Genomic DNA, 20,702 nt, shown 5'->3' on the forward strand with positions numbered 1-20,702 from the left:
CAGGAACTTGGTTGCTTAGAAATGTGCATATTCCATTTAGTTCACATTCTACGCGCTGTGTTCTGTAGTTAAGCATGGTTGAGTTTGAAAAAATGTAATACCTGCAATCTCCAATGGTTGAAGTCTTTGGTTAAATGCAGCCTGTTGTGACTGCCCTAACTCCAGCCAGACGGTATTATGTAGTATAATTATCACAATAAGTGGAAAATTAATGATGGATAGATAGAAAAGCAGATTAGAGGACTAATTAAAACCGCTCCTGTTTGGCGTGAATCCATGACTGGTGTAACTGCAACAAATAAATAATGAACATAATTGGTAATGCCATAAACCTGTCATTAAAAATTGGCAACATCATAAATATTAAATTTTCCACTAAATAGGGAAATCTATGTTCAAAATTGCTACGTGCTGTGTTAGTTAAATTTTATCCCGAATTTCTCTTGTTTAATTTGATTTTAAAGTGATAATTTTATGCTTTAATGTCTGAGGTCAGTGGGGCAATGTTTTAAGGAAATGTGCAGGGCAAGTTATTGTACATCTCTGATCATTTTCAAATACATTTATCCCAGCAAGTTGTCGTTTGGATTCTGCCTCATTGGGTCAGCTGACAGACTGCCCTGGCGCCATGTACCTGTTGTCAGGGTTTGCCACCATTCAAAAATATGTTGATGTCGCTATTATTAAGGTGAGTCTAAAATAGATGATTTATGTCAAATGCTTTGTACACATCACATCTAGCCAGAATAGTCTGTCTAGCAGAGCTATAGAAAGTAATCATATCCTTTTAGGGAGAAAATGGTATTTCCCTAGTTCTATATTGATTTTAAGCTGCAGGAGACAAAAGCCTTCCATGTTTGGCTACATGTAATAGTTGTTACTGACTATACTGTTCCAAACGGACCGAGCTTGCAAAGGTTTATTAATCTGAGAACTCGTTCAATCACTCTGTTAATAAGTTTATCCATTTATTTTTAATCATAATTACAGACTCTCTAACAGGCTTAGAAAACCATTAAAAAAAACAAGTAGCAGCCTGATCTGCCAAATATCTTCAACATTTTCAACTTTCATATTAGTTTTACTTTATCTAGAGATTCTTTTGCAATTTGATTAAAAGGTATTTATCATGGTGTGACTGAAAAATTATTTTCCGTTTTTAAATCTGTAGTCCATGATCCTGTAAATGATGTATGTGTTGTTTTCAGCTTGGAGCTAACTATGTATTAGGGACATATTATGGAAATGTTAATACACTAAGTGCTTCAGTGATGCATTGTAAAACAATGTTGACATTGAGCAGCATAAACTGTTTAAGCATACGGGCAAATGTGTGGTCTAAGATAATTTTTTCAAAAGAATATCCAAAACAAGGAATAATGGAGATTCTGAAAGCAAACAAAATGTGTAGGAACGAACTGTAGATGCTGGTTTAAACTGAAGATAGACACAGAAATGCTGGAGTAACTCGGAGGGACATGCAGCATCTCTGCACAGAAGGAATGGGTGACGTTTCGGGTCGAGACGCTTCTTCAGACTGAACCAACCCGAAACATCACCCATTCCTTCTCCAGAGATGCTGCCCGTCCCGCTGAGTTACTCCAGCAGTGTCTATCTTCTGAAATCAAACGTCAGACTTTGGCATCCTTGAAAGCTATAGGTATGACTATAGTGTTTATAATCTGAGGCATTGTGGCCAGAATTACAAGAGCCAATGTCTCAGCTTTGCAGGGGTGGAATAAATGACAAAGATGGCAAGTAAAGTCAGGGACTATAAATGGTTGGAAAATGTTGATGTAGGTATGTGTGTTGGGTGATTGGAATGGTGTGATTAGGATATGGGGTGTAAGAGTGAATTTTGTACTTTACCCGTACCCTATATCTGACTTACTCAGGTAGGCACAGATAAAAAATAAAACAACGCATAGATCAGTAGTGAGTCTATCGAACAAGTCGATTTAATAACGGCCTTTGCGATGTACACCAGGAAGCAGAGTGAGCAAGCTCAAACGACTTCAAAATCCTACAGTAACTGTAGGATTCTTATAATTTTTTACAACAATGTGAAAGATAGGCATTTCTGTGACGTGGTTGAGAATTTCAGTGCTGGATAATGTTAAAATTACACTCTTAGAGTCGTGGTGTGGATAAGTCTGTTAGGCTTAGCTCAGGATCATGACTCCGAGGTTGCATAGTTTGGTCAGAGAAACAAGCGGTTTAAAGTAGAGACTGGATAACAGGTTTTATGGCAAGGATCAAATTTGGAGGAAATTTCTGCCCTCCAGAATTGAATAAGTGGCGTGCAGTGTAACGATTTAAAGTCTATGATAGGATTGAGAAAGATAGATCTAGATGCAATAAAAGGCTATCTATCTATCATGTGAGATCTGATGCTGCGGTTTTGGATCTCATGAAATCCAGGATGTTTGTTAAGTCCAAACTTTTATGTTATTGGCATTTGTTGATGTAAGAGGTTGCAAATTTGTGAGAAATAGGAGGTGGCAAAGGAAGGATTATTTGATGCAGGAGTAATGATGTGATACATGGAAGTGGACCGCTAGCAAGTGATCCTCTGAACGTATTGGGTACTTGTGATTGTAACTGGGTGAGTGAAAACCAGCTCGGCAATGACTGAAGGCACTTTGGCAGTTCAAGGATGAAGAAGGACGAGAGCATCTAGTTTATTGTTGCCAGAATCAAATAGGTGTTTCATAACGAGCAAGGCATGCGCTCGGATCAAACATTGAGATGCTCTGTCTTTCCTAAGGAGTAAGTAAGTTTGTGAACCCAAACTGGTTGTTTTCCTGACGTATCGTAGAGAATCAACCAAAGCCATTATGTGCAATCAGAATTATGATTGCCATTATCGAATAAGGAATGCCTTTTTAATATTGGTATCAGTGATCATTATTTGGAATTTATCTTCATGATAGAACTTGTAGGTTTGAGGTTAAAACAACTTTTGTGGTTGCAAGTAGACTTTTGACAAATTTTCACTTCGTTCTGACAAATCTTTGGAAAGAACATCAGTGTGAATGTTGTTTCTCAGCAATGAAAATGTTCCCACGCAGTCCTTGCAACTTGGAGTCTGTAAACTGATACAATGTGGTGGTATGATACTAGCTGTTCTTACAAAATAAATAATACTCCCATGTCTGGTGATGTTTTTTTAAACTTAGTGATGACATTTTGCACACCTGTGTAAATTAAGCCATCATTATTATTTTGCTTTCATTAAACATTATTGTAGAAAAAGATGTGAAGTAAAAGTAATATTTTGCTGAAATAAATTCCAGTTCTTTCACAGGGTGTTATTCAGCATTGCTTAATAACCTGTGTATCTCACGCAACAGAGATTAACAAGAGGTTAACCGTGGATAATATACGGTGATGTACTTACAGTGCCCTCCATAATGTTTGGGACAAAGACCCATAATTTATTTATTTGTTTCTGTACTCCACAATTTGAGATTTGTAATAGAAAAATATCACATGGACTTAAAGTGCACATTGTCAGATAAAGGCCATTTTTATACATTTTGGTTTCACCATGTAGAATTTACAGCAGTGCTTATACATAGTCCCCCTCCCCCACTTCAGGGTACCACAATGTTTGGGACACAGCAATGTCATGTAAATGAAATAAGTCATGTTTTGTATTTTGTTACATATCCTTTGCATGCAATGACTGCTTGAAGTCTGCGATTCACGGACATCACCAGTTGCTGGGTGTCTTCTCTGGTGATGCTCTGCCAGGCCTGTATTGCAGCCATCTTCAGCTTATGCTTGTTTTGGGGGCTAGTCTCCAGTTTTCTATTCAGCATATAAAAGGCATGCTCAATTGGGTTCAGATCTGGTGATTGACTTGGCCACTCAAGAAGTGACATTTTTTTAGCTTTGAAAAACTCCTTTGTTGCTTTAACAGTATATTTGGGATCATTGTCTTGCTGTTAAATGAACCGGCGGCCAGTGAGTTTTCAGGCATTTGTTTGAACTTGAACAATGTGTCTATACACTTCAGAATTCATTATGCTACTACCATCAGCAGTTGTATCATCAATGAAAGTAAGTGAGGTAGAACCTTCAGCAGCCATACATGCCCAGTCCATAACACCCCCACCACCGTGTTTCACAGATGAGGTGGTTTGCTTTGAATCTTGGGCAGTTCCTTCTCTCCTCCGTACTTTGCTCTTGCCATCACTCTTAATCTGCCATCTTGCCATCACTCTTAATCTTCGTCTCATCTGTCCTCAAAACCTTTTTCCAGAACTGTGGTTGCTCTTTTAAGTACTTCTTGGCAAACTGTAAACTCGTCAAACTATTTTTGCGGCTAACCAGTGGTTTGCATCTTGGAGTGTAGCCTCTGTATTTCTGTTCATGAAGTCTTCTGCGTACAGTGGTCATTGACAAATCCACACCTGACTCCCGAAGAGTGTTTCTGATCTCTCGGACTGGTGTTTGGAGATTTTTCTTTACTATAGAGAGAATTCATCTGTCATCTGCTGTGGAGGTCTTCCTTGGCCTGCCAGTCCCTTTGCGATTAGTAAGCTCACCAGTGCTCTCTTTCTTCTTAATGATATTCCAAACAGTTGATTTTTGGTCAACCTAAGGTTTGGCTGATGTCTCTAACAATTTTATTCTTGTTCCTAAGTCTCATAATGGCTTCTTTGACTTTCATTTGCACAACTTTGGTCCTCATGTTGATAAATAACAATAAATGTTTTCAAAGGTGATGGAAAGACTAAGTGCTGAGAACTCTGTTATACCTGCATTAAGGAGGCATTTAAACACACCTGAGCACTTGTGAAGCCATGTGCCCCAAACATTATGGTGCCCTGAAATGGGGGGACTATGTATAAACACTGCTATATTCTACATGGTGAAACCAAAATGTATACAATCTTTAATAAAATCTGACAATGTGCACTTTAACCACATGTGATTTTTTTTTTCTATTACAAATCTCAAATTGTGAAGTACCAAGGCAAATAAATAAATGATGGGTCATTATGGAGGGCACTGTATCTCATCGTAACCTGCGGGATTAAGCTGGGTGTACAGTGATTTATAAACAACAAGTCTTGATATTTGCCACATTATTATACATTGAATTTTAGCAACTTCTAATGTAATCAGAAATATTATCTAATAGAGATTTCTACTTTCAGACACAAACCAACTATACCGTATGGGAGGATATCATGCCTCTGCAAGTACAGATGATGGGGTTACCAAGTCACATTGGTGCAGACATATTTTCCCATCTTGTCACTTCACTCTACTTTGTTATTGCTTTTGTGCCATTTGTCAATTTTCTGCTGATTAATCTTGTAACAGAGAAAAAGGAGGTGAAAGAGGTGATGAAGGTGATGGGCCTATATGACTCTGCTTTCTGGTGAGCCTAAATATTGAATTATTTTACCAGCTAGTTCAAGAAAATGTTATGTAAAATTAGTCACTGTCTTATAATGCATTGTCCTTGATACCATTATGTTTTTTTTAATCAAATAAAAATAAAATAGTCACAATAATTCACTGAGGCAGGTCTGTATCAACTCTTACTAATCCAGAGTTCAGCCAGTGATAACTTAAGTAATCTGCACTGGGTAGGACTCTTGTGACTTTTGTAGGCAAGTTGATTTTGTTTTATGCAGATGTAAAAAGGTAGAGATGCAGAAGACTTGCGAGGATCGAGGGCCTGAGTTGTACGGAGAGGTTGGGCAGGCTAGGACTTTATTCCTTGATGCTTAGAAGGCTGAAGAATCATCTTATAGACGTGCATAAAATTATGAGGAGCATAGATTAGGAAATGCACAGAGACTTTTTCCTGGGGTAGGGGAATCAAGAACGAGATGACATAGTTTGAGGTGAGAGGATTTAAGAGGAACCTGAAGGACTACTTTTTCATATGCAAGTTAGTGTGTACATGGAGCGAGCGAGCTGCCAAAGGAAGTAGTTAAACTAGGTAAAATAATAACACTTAAAATATATTTGGACAGGTGCTTGGATAGTCAAGGTTTAGAGGGATATGGGCCAAACGAGGGTAAATGGGACGAGCTGAGATGGGCCATCCTGGTTGTTATGGACGAGTTGGGTCGTAGCCCCAAAGCTGTATGACTGTTTGACTCAATGGTTCTCTGCAGAATTAAATTTGTGGCAAATCTCTGAGTTATAATTGAAACGCAAGAATTTTGAGAAAAACAAGTAGAGTTTTGCAAAATTTATGGATTAAGAATATTTTTGGAAATGACCTTTTGCGAAGAATGTCTGGGGACAAGCTCTTTCTCATTTGCTGACTAACTGTACTTCTCTTCCGTCAGGCTATCGTGGGGCTTCTTGTACATGATTTTAATCTTCATCTTGTCTTTGGTGATGGCAATCATTGCTACCCTGACATCTCTGTTTCCAAGAAGCAGCATACTGATCATCTTTCCTTTGTTGTTTCTCTTTGGAATATCTATTGTAAGTTGCACTTGATATATACTTCAGTTTCCAAGTTTAAAGCAACAGCTAGGATTTAAATAAATGTCCACTCTTAATTTCCATACCATGTGCTAAAGTAATTTTAAAACTTGCAAGATTATACAGATATTCTGTCTTTCGCTGATTATTTCCAGCCACGAGATGCTTTGATGCCCAATTAATTTCTTGGTTGGTCTGTAGCTGTGTTTTGATTATTTCATTATCTATTATGAATAGATTTTTTTTGGTAATTATTTATAAGGCTCAAACTTAGTAAATAAAAATATGGTATTTTTGTGTTTATTAATACAAGATAGGAAACTGACAATGAATTGTGAAGAATTTACAGGATATAAGCAAGCCTTTCAACTCAAGATATCTCTGCTGATATTTATGCTGTAATATAACATCTTAATATCTTTATGTAGCCTTTAATCTGCTTACTCTACCGTCCTTTCTCACTCGTGATTTAACTAACGTCCTCTCAAGCGTGTCGATTATGCTTCCTTCAAATGCTCTACGTGACGTGAAGTTCAATATTACATAGAAACATAGAAATTAGGTGCAGGAGTAGGCCATTCGGCCCTTCGAGCCTGCACCGCCATTTAATATGATCATGGCTGATCATCCAACTCAGTATCCCGTACCTGCCTTCTCTCCATACCCTCTGATCCCCTTGGCCACAAGGGCCACATCTAACTCCCTCTTAAATATAGCCAATGAACTGGCCTCAACTCCCTCTGTGGCAGAGAGTTCCAGAGATTTACCACTCTCTGTGTGAAAAAAGTTCTCCTGATCTCGGTTTTTAAAGGATTTCCCCCTTATCCTAGCTATATTCTAGCTATAGCTTCAATAACATTTCTTCTGACTTCCTTTGTTGCATTTATTACTAATTCTCTTGTATTTATGACCCTTGACCTTTTGATTCTTAAGAGTTATACTACATTGCTTACAACATAGTAAAATAGGAATAGGAGTAGTCCATTCAGTCCTTCAGGTCTGCCTCTTGTGGCCAATACTCTATCTCAACACCACAACGTCTGTCGTTCCACAGGCGACCTTAATGCTGTTAGTGCCCAGCCGATCCCTCTGCAATGTAAGCTCATTTTCTGAGTGGTTTGTGGCCTTCCTACCGACTGACAAACTGCTTCACACATGTACTGAAATGCATTTTCTAATCAACCACTCATTCAGCAAGTTTACCAGCACATGCATTTAATTGTAATTATTCTCGATAATGAATGTAACTACCTCGTCTTTTCCAATTGAAAACTTTTGTTATTGGAAATGTTTATGGAATTGGAAATTATTCTTGAGTCTTGTGCCTGCATTGAATGTTGTGAACCATCCTTCCACCAGTGCGAGCCTGCACCGTCATTTGATCCTGTCCTTTTGGAGTCACCTTACTAACCGTTCAACTGTTTGTCTCCCACTCATTATCAAAACCCATTTGAAAATCAAATTATATTGTATTGTTTTTATTTATTTTTTATTATTTGGAAACATTGATCAAATGTTTACTCTTTTGATATCCTTGTTGACTATTTATATTCTGAATTTCTGTATGTTAAGTGAAAAATTCATTATCCTTACAATTTTCAGTGTTAAACATTTTGTTCTATAGTTCTCTCTCTGTACCTGTTTGGCCTTTCATAAAAATATAGGAAAAGTGCTGGTTGTTTTCTGTCATTTTTATATGTATCCTAGTTTCTCTTTCCTAGTTTTATATGTATCCTAGTATCTTCTTTCCTAGTTTTCTTTTGGTATATGTAAACATTTTCTATCTAAGTGGAAGGTTTATACAGTTGATACAGTTTATCAGCAAATGTATTGAAAGGGATAGAATCAATAGAATATGTAGCACATTGTGTCCCTGCATGTGCAACTATGTTGCTAAACAAATCAATGTGATACAAAGAAACTTACATATGAGAAGATGTCGCGTCTCGTAATTTTGACATTTAATTTTTCCCTCCACAGATTCCCTTTTCATTCCTGCTGACTCCACTTTTTAAAAACCAGAAGGTTGCTGGCTTAGTTGGATCCCTGCTGCTGATGGGGTTTGGGTTATTTAGCCTGCTGACTGTGCTGGTCAGAGATTTTCCCGTGTCCGCAGTGTGGCTGCTTTGTCTGTTCTCCCCGAGTGCCTTCGGCATTGGAATCTCACAGGTACTCGGAAACACGGAAGTAGTTTATTTGGGAGGATGTAATTATTCTGCATTTGTTGTTCAGTCGTTTTCTACCTGTTGCCCGTTGCATTATCCTGCTGCTTACACTAGAATCAGATATAAACATTTAAGATGAGACAAGCCCATTAATATGCTCTCAGTGTCATGTTGGTACATTCATACATGATTTAGTTGTTTGCTTCATCTCCTACACACCAGGCACGTTGAAGGAGATGCATTGGTATTGGTTTACTATTGTGACGTATATCAAGATACAATGATAAAGTTTGTGTTATCCAGGCAGATGATACCATACACGAGTACACCACTTAGTGCAACAGAGAAAATAAACAGAATGCAGAACAAAGCTTTGGAGAAAGTGCAGATAGGACTAAGTGCAAGGGGTGCCACAAGGTAGTTTGGGATTGGGATATTTATCCTTAGCGTAAGAGAGGGCATTCTAAAGTCTGATAATAACGGGGACGAAATTGTTCCTGAATCTGATGGCAGACAATTTGAAGCTTTTGCACGTTCTGCCCAGTGGGAGAGGGGAGAAGAGAGAATATCTGAGGTGCAAGTTGTCTTTGATTAAGTTAGCTGTTTTCCCAAGGCAGCGCCAAGTATAGATGGAGTCTCTTTTGAGGAGAGTGATGGGGAAAGCATGGTTTGTGTGATGAGCTGTGCTCCATTTAGAACTCTGGGCAAAGCAGTTACCAAACCAAACCATGATGTGACCACTCGTCCTTCCCAGCCTGGAGAGTACAGACTTAATCTGCATAATCTCTCTTTGTGACACATCCATCATCCCAAAATTCAATCCATTACCTGTCAGCACCAGTCGATGTTGCCCAAGTGGCGAGAGTGCATCAAATATTTCCTCCTAGTGATGCTAATGACAATTATTTACTTGCATTTGTATAGTATCGGTTGTACCAGCAAGGTATTTCTCTTTAATCTCCACTGATGACACTGGAAATTGATTGCAGATATTTTCCTCTCCGGCTGTGATTTGTGTTACATGTTGCATACTAATTTCTTCCTGGATTATATTTTAATGATCTTGTTTTGCCAGGTTGTTCTTCTTGAAGCCCTTGGTGAAGGTGCTCAGTTCTCGAATCTGTCAGCCAGCCCATTCCCCTTGTACATCCCTTTCTTCATGCTGATCTTCGACAGTTTCCTGTATTTGGTTATTGCGGTATACCTTGATCAAGTCGTCCCGGGTATGTAAAATAAGATAAGGTACTATTTTGCTTGCTGACATGACTTGTAGAAATTGCAAAGAGAAAGTTAACATGTGAATAATTCATTGTTGGTATATCGTTACTTGAGGTAAGTTGAGATCTGTGCTATTTATAGAAGAGAATCATGGAATCATACAGCACAGCAACGGATCCTTTCTAGTGACCATGATGGCTATCTATGCTAATGCATTGTTTGCATTAGGCCCATGCTCCTTTATGCCTTTATGCCCAGCACTAAGCAACCAACTTTTAAACATTATAATTGTATCTACCTCTGGCACCTCTTAGAAAACCACCACCTATGTGGAAAAGCTTACCCCTCATATCTCCCTTAAACCTTCCCTCTCATCTATGCTGGGATAAAAGGCTGGCATTTATCCCATATATGCCCTTATAATTTTATAAACTTATCATGTCACCCCACAGCCTCCTACATTGTAATGAGAAAGCAGGCAGCCTATCCAATCTCTCCTTATAAGCTGCAGCCTTTCATTTCAGGTGAAGTTCTCTGCTCTCTACCCTTACTGAAGTGTTGGTCAGAGCTGTGCACAATACTCCATGTGCTCTTAAACCAATGCTCTGCAGAGCTTCAAAGCGACATCCAACTCTTAAACTCAATGCCTCAACCTGTGAAGGCAAAGCAAATCAAATGCCTTTTTTACCACCCTATCCACCTATGTCGGCACTTTCAGTAGCCAACTTGGGGCCCCAGCCCTTTATGCCCCTTCCATATGTCCTATTAGAATTTGATTATCTTTCACTTGTCTGGACCATATTCTACCTGCTGTCCTTTTGCCCAACCTTCCAGTTGATATGTTCCCCACAATTTCCTCAGACAATCTTCTTTGCTATCCCTGTCTCCACAAATGTTCGTGTTGTCTGCAAAATTTACTCTACTCAGACCACCTACATTCTCATCCCAGCACTAATTTCCTATGTCTGATATACTTCATCTAATATACTTCATTAATCAAGGTTCCATAAACTTTCCATCTTTGCTATTTAGCTTCTTGCTGTGCTCAAGGATAATTGATTAATGTTTGAATCAAGAGAAATGTAACATCTCTTAATTTGTGGATGTAAATGTAACATCTCTAAATTTGAGGATGACACAAAGCTGGGTGGCAGTGTGAGCTGCGAGGGGGATACTATGAGGCTGCAGGGTGACTTACATAGGTTTGGGTGAGTGGGCAGAAGCATGGCAGATGCAGTATAATGTGGATAAATGTGAGGTTATCCACTTTGCTGGCAAGAACGGAAAGGCAGATTATTATCTGAATGGTGTCAGATTAGGAGAAGGGGAGGTGCAACGAGACCTGGGTGTGCTTATACATCAATCACTGAATGTAAGCATGCAGGTGCAGCAGGCAGTGAAGAAAGCCAATGGCATGTTGGCCTTTTTTGCTAGAGGATTTGATTTTAGGAGCAAGGAGGTCCTACTACAATTGTATAGGGCCTTGGTGAGGCCGCACCAATTGTATTGTGTGCAATTTTGGTCTCCTAATTTGAGGAAGGACATTATTGCTATTGAGGGAGTGCAGCGTAGGTTCACCAGGTTAATTCCCGGGATGGCGGGACTGACGTATGATGAAAGAATGGGTCGACTGAGCTTGTATTAACTGAAATTTAGAAGTATGAGAGGAGATCTTATAGAAACTTCGTAGAGGATTGGACAGGGTAGATGCAGGAAAAATGTTCCCGATGTTGGGATCACAGGGGTCAGAGATTAAGAATAAGGGGCAGGCCATTTAGGCTGAGATGAGGAAAAAACGTTTTCACCCGGAGAGTTGTGAATCTGTGGAATTCTCTGCCACAGGTGGTTGTGGAGGCCAATTCACTGGATGTTTTCAAGAGAGAGTTAGATTTAGCTCTTAGGGCTAAGGTAATCGAGGGATATGTTAGAGCATTGAGTATAGAAGCTGGGATGTAATGTTAAAATTGTACAAGGCATTGGTGAGACCAAATCTGGAGTATGGTGTACAATTTTGGTCGCCCAATTATAGGAAGGATGTCAACAAAATAGAGAGAGTACAGAGGAGATTTACTAGAATGTTGCCTGGGTTTCAACAACTAAGTTACAGAGATAGGTTGAATAAGTTAGGTCTTTATCCTCTGGAGCGCAGAAGGTTAAGGGGGGACTTAATAGAGGTCTTTAAAATGATGAGAGGGAAAGACAGAGTTAGAAACATAGAAATTAGGTGCAGGAGTAGGCCATTCGGCCCTTCGAGCCTGCACTGCCATTCAATATGATCATGGCTGATCATCCAACTCAGTATCCCGTACCTGCCTTCTCTCCATACCCCCTGATCCCCTTAGCCACAAGGGCCACATCTAACTCCTTCTTAAATATAGCCAATGAACTGGCCTCAACTACCCTCTGTGGCAGAGAGTTCCAGAGATTCACCACTCTCTGTGTGAAAATGTGTTGATGTGGACAAGCTTTTCCCTTTGAGAATAGAGAAGATTCAAACAAGAGGACATGACTTCAGAATTAAGGGACAGAAGTTTAGGGGTAACATGAGGGGGATCTTCTTTACTCAGAGAGTGGTAGCGGTGTGGAATGAGCTTCCAGTGGAAGTGGTGGCAGCAGGTTCGTTGGTATCATTTAAAAATAAATTGGATAGGCATATGGATGAGAAGGGAATGGAGGGTTATGGTATGAGTGCAGGCAGGTGGGACTAAGGGAAAAAAATTGTTCGGCACGGACATGTAGGGCCGAGATGGCCTGTTTCCGTGCTGTAATTGTTATATGGTTATATGATATGGGGAAAAAGCCGGAACTCTAATTGCACAAAGTGTGATGTTTTTGTACATGGAGGCATGATACAATATCTTGACCCAGTAGAGATGTGCCCTTAACAACATAGAGCCATGTAGATATCAGTCTATGAAAGTAAATATGCAGGTACAGCCAGGAGCGGAAAACCCGGGGGGCTCTGTTTTGAGAGGTGGGGGACATCCCCCCCCAAGTTTTTGTAATCCGGATTTTTATAACCCGGTGAAATCCCCGTTTTCTGCGAGACAGTGGGGGTGGAACTGCTGGCTGAGGCCGCCGATTGTACGAGAGAGACGTGGGTCAGCAGGCAATGGGGGCGGGACATGATGATTCAGCGCGATCGTGGTGGGGGGTGGGACTGAGCATAGAGTGCGATGATTGGAGGAGGGAGAAATGCCAAAACACTGTCGGCACTGACCTGCGCCTCATCCGCAGCCTGGATCGATCCCGGCCAGGTCTCCGGCGCTGTCCCATCCCCACCCGAGTGCTACCCCCCCCCCCCCCCCACGGGTGGCCAGAGAGGTTAGGAGTCAGACGGGAGCTGTACCCCCAGGCCCACAGCCAGCGCAGAGAAGCAGCGCTAAACCCAGCTCAACTCTGCCTGTCCCGCCAGGTTAACCTGCCTGGGCTTGCGGGAAATATAGCCAGCACGGAGAAGCAGCGCTGGTGTCCAGGCAGGGCTGTAGTTAACCCGGCGAGACAGGCAGAGTTGAACTGCATTTAGCGCTGGATTGAGCCTCCGAAGCCTCGCGCGTGTATGTGTGAGTGAGCACATGCGCCGACGACCGCCAAAAAATTCTGTCCCCTGGTCCCCTCCATATTTTGATAGCGTTTTCCATGCCTGGGTACAGCAGGCAGTGAAGAAAGCTAATTGACTGATAAATTGCCTAATTTACCAATTTACAAACCAAATTCCTCAGTTATACTGTTTTCCCCCTCTGACACACTTCTAACTCTCCTCCCACTCGGGCTAGAGCCAATCACTGCTTTTTCCTGCTTCTCTTTGCTGCTGTTTCTTCAAAATCCACGGAAGTTCTGAGTTAAGTCTGTCTGCTTTGCCTCTCTTTTTAAACTGTTTTCCCCCTCTGACTTTCCCCACTATTACTCTTACACTAATTTTGTCAACTGAGTGTCAAACTATGTCGCCAAATATTTTTTCAGGGATTTTTGGGGTTGCATTGTCTTCCCAGTCTCTATCATCATATTTATCTTCCTGCAGACTCTCAGACTAATTGCAGATTAACTAAAAGTAGGAACATGTGCCTTTATATCTGTAATAATTAAACCTCAATGACTCTCATTTTATTAATTTTGCTACTCATTCTCTGCAATCCCCACTTTTGGGTCAGTAAGGGGTCAGTCTGTTTGCTCACTTGCTGTTTCATTGAGCTTTACCAACATTCTTGGGAGCAACTTGACCGGTCTACTAGATGCCCATCAAAGTGGTGCCACGTGGGGTCAGGGCAGTGAACAAGGTGATGGCACATTTGCCTTCATTGCCCAGGCATGTCATGTTACCGCTGTATGTGTGGAGTAATGTATACAGTTCTGGTCGCCCTGCTATAGGTAGGATGTCATTAAACTGGAAAGTTTACCATTAAGATTTACAAGGATTACAATGTGTGGGGTGATTTGAATTATAAGGAGAGGTGATTTTCACCACAGGAGGCTGAGGAGTGAGTGATCTTAGAGAGGTTCCTAAAATCATGAGGGGCACAGAAAGATGAATTGTCATTTTTTCCCCCTGGGTAGGAGAGACTAAAATTAGAAGGCATAGGTTTAAGATGAGATGGGGTTGAAGAGACCTCGGGGACAATATTTTGACACAGAGGGTGATGTGAGCATGGAACAAGCTGCCAGAGGAAGTGGAAGAAGTAGCTATATTTATGATATTTAAAAGAATTTCGCTAGGTGCAAGCACGTGGGATTAGCTTGATCAGGGAGCATGGCTGACATGGATGATTGGGCTGCAGGGCCTGTTTCTCTGTTGTGTAGCTCTAGAATTAGTTCAAAATTCCTCCTTCAGACTTGGTTTACATTCTTTGCAGAAATCATCAAACAGTCAGTACAGCAAAGGGGTTAACAGCTAATTTTCAGTTTTGGTGACCGATCCTGAAAAAAATTGCAGATACCTTTTAAAGACATGATCTCACATCATGATCACAGATTAACCAGATAATATGTAAACATACTTTCACATACTTAATGACCATCAGACTTAATAACTGAATTTTGACTGGATTGACTTTGTTTTTGAATACGCAAACGGTCCATTGGTTTTGGGGATAGATAAAAATGCTGGAGAAACTCAGCGGGTGAGGCAGCATCTATGGAGCGAAGGAAATAGGCAACGTTTCAGCCCGAAACGTTGCCTATTTCCTTCGCTCCATAGATGCTGCCTCACCTGCTGAGTTTCTCCAGCATTTTTATCTACCTTTGATTTTCCAGTATCTGCTTCTTAACCATTGGTTTTGGGAATCTGTTCTAAAAGGCTCAGGCTAATGACCCTGCAGGACCCCTGCTTCTGCCACAGTTACTAGCCTCAATGGCATTGAAAGGCCAAAGCTTTAATTTGCCTGAGTCTAAGCTTGGCTCTCCCATTACGGTTCATCTTCTCCAATTGCATTTGATTTCTGGCTACCATCCACTTAAAAAGCTGTACAATGTAAATCCAATTGTACAAAAGAATCAATTCCATTAGTACACTCTCTTAAATCATATCTCAAGTAAAGCATGCAATTGAAATTGCAAGCCTAAAAATGTAATTTTGAAAAGATACATTTGTCAAGAGTTTAGTTGTCATGTGGTACCAGCAACAGAGCAATAAAATTCTTGCTTGCTGCAGTTTAATAGGTCAGTTAACGTAAAACACATAAATATATAATGGAAAAAACAATAAATTAATAATCCTACTGTTAAATAACCATAGTAATGCTAAAGTCTGTAGTACAACCAAAGATTGTCCATAGAAGATCATAGATGCTGAGGTAGTGGTTAGTACTGTGCATTATTCAAGAGCCTGATGCTTGTTGGAAAGAAGCTGTTCTTGAACTTGGCATTCATAGTTATCAGGCCCCTGTACTTGCTCCTTCTGGATTGATCAGATATGAGGAGCCCTTTTTTTGTTATCTTGACACCCTAAGTTTTGTTTTTAATCTTGTATTTCAGGATAGCTAAACATGAACAGGATAACTACATTTTCTAATCTATTGTACTGTTGTGTTTAGCTGTTGATTAATTCATGTTTAACTAAGGGAACTGATCATTTCTAAAGGCAGCTGTTTGAATACTGCAGAAATGGAATGTACCACATGCCATTGGTGATATTACACTTTCAAATTTATACCTTTATTTTTTGGTTTCATCTTGTATTGTACTTTTTATAAAAATCTACCAAATCTTTCGAGAGAGAATTGTGTTGTTAATCTTCCATGCTTGATATTAGAAAATAATAATGTATTCTACCGGATTGTTAAACCTAGCGGTGAATCAACCCAAATGGTGCATCTGCAGAAGTTGGTAAGAGTTGTTGTAGACATACCGAACTTCCATAGTCTCCTGAATATGGAACGGTGTTGGTATGCTTTTGGCTGTAGATTCAATGGTAGTTGGTCCAGGACAAATTGTTGGTGATATTTACCTTTAGGATCTTAACTCTCGACCATCTCCACTTCATTGAATGTTTGCAGCTGCCATTTACCGAGGGGAGATGTGGAATTACTTTTTTAAAGAGTATAGTTGCATATGATTAAATAGTGCTGGATTTCAAGACCTGTCATTTTCCTTGAAGTCATCTGTTGCCTCCGAGATATTTTGCTTGTTCTTTTTTGCTTAGGATTGCTTTCTTGTTGCTTTGTCACTCAGCAAGGCTTATCATGCGCTTACGATTTTGTTGAAAATGTAGGTTTTCTACCGCTACAGCGAATAATATCTCCTATACAATTTTTTTGTATTGCAATCAGAATTTATCATTAAAAAAATTCTCCTCTTGTTCCCTATCTAGGTGAATTTGGGCAACGCCAGCCTCTTTTCTATTTTCTTCGGCCTGCTTACTGGCTCCGTAAAGATAAACGGTACCTTCAAATTGATCGTGAAAATGAATTTGGCCAAGGATCTGCATTCAGTGAGGTGGTGGAAGCAGTGCCTGCAGAGTTTAAAGGAAAAGAAGCAATCAGGTATGGACAACAACCCACTGATGAGAGCGAATGAGCAGTTAGCCGAGCTAGAGACAACAAGAACATTTCTAGCTCTAAACATGCACTGTAGTGGGTCAGCAGTGTACAGTGTACACTTGGGCCATGTGATTCTATTTCGCACCAATGATTGAGGAAGAATTCCTTGTTCTCTTCAACATATTGGGTTTCTGGATTCAGATTGAACTGACAGTCTGATGGTCATTAAGTAAGCACACTGCTTGTTGGAGCTTCTACCGGGCATGGAAATGTGTTCCAAAATTAATACTAATTGTGGTATAATATATTTTCTGGGAAATAAAAAAGCCTGGGTGTGGTCCACAAAAGATTGAAGTGACTATTTTAGAATGAGTTGTAAAACAAGATTTGGATTAATCAAATGTGATTGTTGTTTGAGTGATGGAAAATTCTCGCAGCGGGTTCATGCAGCACCTGTCTGTGGTACAGAAGAATGCAAAAGTTAGTTAGATGTTACTTTCAAAGACTATGTGAAATATCTAGCACACTTGCTGGATAACACATCATATAAACCCATCAGATAAACAGGTCATGTTATCATTTGAGCTATAACTTTAGGAGAAGGAAACACTAACTTCCATTTAAATTCTCCAGTTTTAGGAAACCACCTCTCGCCAGAGTGGGTGAAATGAGCAGTTGAGGGATAGATTTATGGTAATCTGACAGAGAGGGGACGTGGGGTCAGGTTAGGTGAGGAGAGAGGAGCCTGCAGTGGCAACACTTGCTTCAGCCATTTGTATCGCAGGCTTTTTCTTTATTTTTTTTTCCCCATATTTAATTGATTGGTTGTTGCTCATAAGAACAAAAGGATTCTTTCCGCACCCCAAAAATGTTGCTATTGGTGCAGCCTCTGACATTATTGTACCATGCTTGAACCAATGTGCTTGTCTGCAATAGAATGCTATAACTTTTTCCTGGACTGCTTACATTGTGTATGCAGCATTCGTGGAAATCTGGCATTCTGAATCATTATCTAGTATGTTTTTTTTACCAGGAAACGAATAGTTTGGCTAATAATTGTTGTTACATGATCTATTCTGTTATTATTATTCAAAATATTGTCCAATGTAGTTGGAGCCCTCGCATATCAATAACTGCATTGCAACTTGGAGACCAGTCTGAGCTCCGATGACTCTTTAAGAATTAGCAATGCGTCGTTCAAGTTCATTGTCATGCACAAGTACAATGAAAAAACTTGCTTGCAGCACCATCGCAGACACACAGACTCTGTCAAGCACTCAAAAAACAAATTATACATAAATTACACAAATTCTGAAAGAAAAAGAGACTGCAAAGAAAAAAAAAACAGTATGTTAGTTCAAAAACATAATTCAAAAATAAAATAAAAACGATTCCAAGTAGTGCAAGGAGTGGGCTGCAGTATTCTAGTCCAATAAGGAAATGATGTGTAGTAACTGGTTCAAATATTGATGAGTGTGTGGTACTTTTCAGGTTGAATGATGTTCACAAGTTGTATAAGGGAAAGGAGAAGAAGGTGGAAGCTCTGAAAGGTCTGTGCTCCCTTTGGCTCCATGCTCTATGTATTATTTCACTTGCTGATTCACTGCCCGTGTTGTTTCTGTTGAGGGATAACAATTATATAAAGTGGCATGTTTTTATATATCTTTGGGTGTGACAATGTTTGTCAATGTATTTTCTGCAAAGATCATCTTTGCTTTTAGCACTTGGTCAATTCAATTTAACATTTTACCTTGGATCCTCTGAGTAAATTTGATTAGCAACTTGTTCCATCCCTTATAGGGTGTGGTGCAGGTTACTTTTTTTTTATAAAGTAAATTCAATATTACTTTGTGAGACTTTTAATTGCTCCAATTCTGAAGATAATGCTTTTAAATTTACATTTGAAGTTGAAAATTCCTCTTGCAATGTTTATGTTGTCCACATTGCCACTGGATTCCTGTGTTGTGTGTCCCAATTGAGCAACAGTAGGGGAGTTGGCCTGGGGATGCAGTAGTACAGCTATGTTGCTACAGTGGTCTGTAGCAGCAGTCAATGGTAACAATGAAGATGCAAGAACCTGCAGATGCTGGAATTTTGAACAAAACACAAAGTGCCGGTGGAATTCACAGTGGGTCAGGCAGCGTCAAATGGCAAAGTTAGTGTGGCGTAGGGAATTATTTTTGCATGGATTATGATGTGAAATGCACTCTGAGGGGATGAAGAATGCGAATTTGAACAGAATGAGAGGGGAAAGAATGGGTCAATGAAACATAACAGGTAGATCTCGTAAAGAGTAGGATCAGGCAAGCTGCTCTGTGTCATGTCTTATTCTGTGAAATCCAAACATTGTGTTTATCTGCTCAGTTGCCCTTTTTCAGGAACAGTGTGACATCAGTTTCACAGGCAAAACCCGTGCCTTACTGCCATTGAGAAGTGGGGTAAATCTACCTTATTCACCTGCTGCGATCCTTCTGCTGAACGTGTCCCATAGTGTTGGATGGGGAGTCACTGGATTGGAACTCTGATAAAGGAATACTGATGTAGTAACAAGTCATGTTACTACATGACTTGGAGCGGAAGCCATGGAGATGGCGTTCCCATGCTCCCGTTGCCCATGCTTATGGATAGGAAAGGTTTAGTGGGCGATTGGCCAAATGCAGTCGGGTGGGATTGGTCATATATGCCAACTTGGACATGGTAGGTCGAAGGGCCTGTTTCTGTTTTCTACGGCTCTTGATCACAGTGGCAATGGGTTTGGGAAGTGCTGCAAACGTAGCCTTGCTGAGCAATGGCAATGATTTGGAAGTGGAGGGAAGGAATGTGCAGAGGAATGAATTGTGATCTTGCTCATCTCATGGCTGGAAACATCAAAAGACATTGATTTTCTTTTAAGGCTACAAAGAAAACTCATTCAATTAGAATTAATGAGATGCATATATTATACATTTTGTTTGCAGGTTTGTCGTTTGATATCTATCAAGATCAGATTACGGCACTGTTAGGCCACAGCGGAACTGGAAAGACAACCTTGATTAACATTCTCTCAGGGCTGTGTCCTCTCTCAGATGGTAAGACAGTATTTGTGCATCACAATGGGCAGCTTCAGAATCAACCAACCACCCAGTGTGGCTGTATGTCTGGAAATTAATAAAAGCGTATCAGCTTTTAAGGCACAAGAAACTGCAGATGCTGGTTTCTTGAGCAAAATGCTAATTGCTGGAGCAACTCAGCAGGTCAGGCAGCATCTGTGGAGGGAATGGACAGATGACAATTCAGGTTGGGATCTTTCTTCAGATTGATATCTTAAGCTGCATTCTCTACAATTGAACTGCATTTAATTAGGGGGAATGCCAATGGGGTAAATGGTGTCATGGAAAAAATGCTTGTCTACTTGTAAAACAATGCATTTCACAACAATGCTGCACAATTGTTCACTCTGCACAAACCTATGTGAAGAAGGATTCCGACTCAAAACATTGCCTGACCTGCTGAGCTACTCTAGCACTTTGTTTTCTGCTTAGTTAACTTAGGAATACTGATATGGTTGAAAGTGAACAAGGGTGTGGGCGGATGGTGACTTGAACTACAGGAGAGAAGCAAGTTGAGGAGTGACATGAAAATAAACAAAGAAACATATGAAAAGGCTCAAGCCCATGGATGTTCTGGCAATTAGATCTTGCAAAGTAATGATGGCAGGAGAGACGGGAAAACTATTTACATGCTAGGATTTGCATTGTAAATATTTTGACAATTATATTTGAAAATTCTCTTGGTTTCTTTAGATTAGAATATTATGCATGCAAATCTGCTTCATGAGCATTTTAATTATATATATATATATATATAGAAGCGATTTCTAAATCTGCATGCAATACAAAACTTG

The 20,702-nt window shown here is 40.0% G+C and overlaps 1 protein-coding gene across 1 annotated transcript in view; it reads left to right on the top strand.

Annotated features, from left to right (window-relative positions):
* Positions 1–20,702, top strand: part of abca5 (ATP-binding cassette, sub-family A (ABC1), member 5) — a 90,299-nt gene that overhangs the window by 21,059 nt on the left and 48,538 nt on the right. The window contains exons 4-11 of the mRNA XM_055654157.1: positions 573–688; positions 5,169–5,395; positions 6,321–6,462; positions 8,443–8,631; positions 9,703–9,850; positions 16,651–16,822; positions 18,311–18,369; positions 19,777–19,887. Of these exons, the coding sequence (XP_055510132.1) occupies positions 573–688; positions 5,169–5,395; positions 6,321–6,462; positions 8,443–8,631; positions 9,703–9,850; positions 16,651–16,822; positions 18,311–18,369; positions 19,777–19,887 (1,164 nt within the window). The remainder of the gene's footprint in view (positions 1–572; positions 689–5,168; positions 5,396–6,320; positions 6,463–8,442; positions 8,632–9,702; positions 9,851–16,650; positions 16,823–18,310; positions 18,370–19,776; positions 19,888–20,702) is intronic.

The sequence above is a fragment of the Leucoraja erinacea genome, chromosome 23 (genome assembly GCF_028641065.1).
Source record: "Leucoraja erinacea ecotype New England chromosome 23, Leri_hhj_1, whole genome shotgun sequence".
Taxonomy (NCBI): Eukaryota; Metazoa; Chordata; class Chondrichthyes; order Rajiformes; family Rajidae; genus Leucoraja; species Leucoraja erinaceus.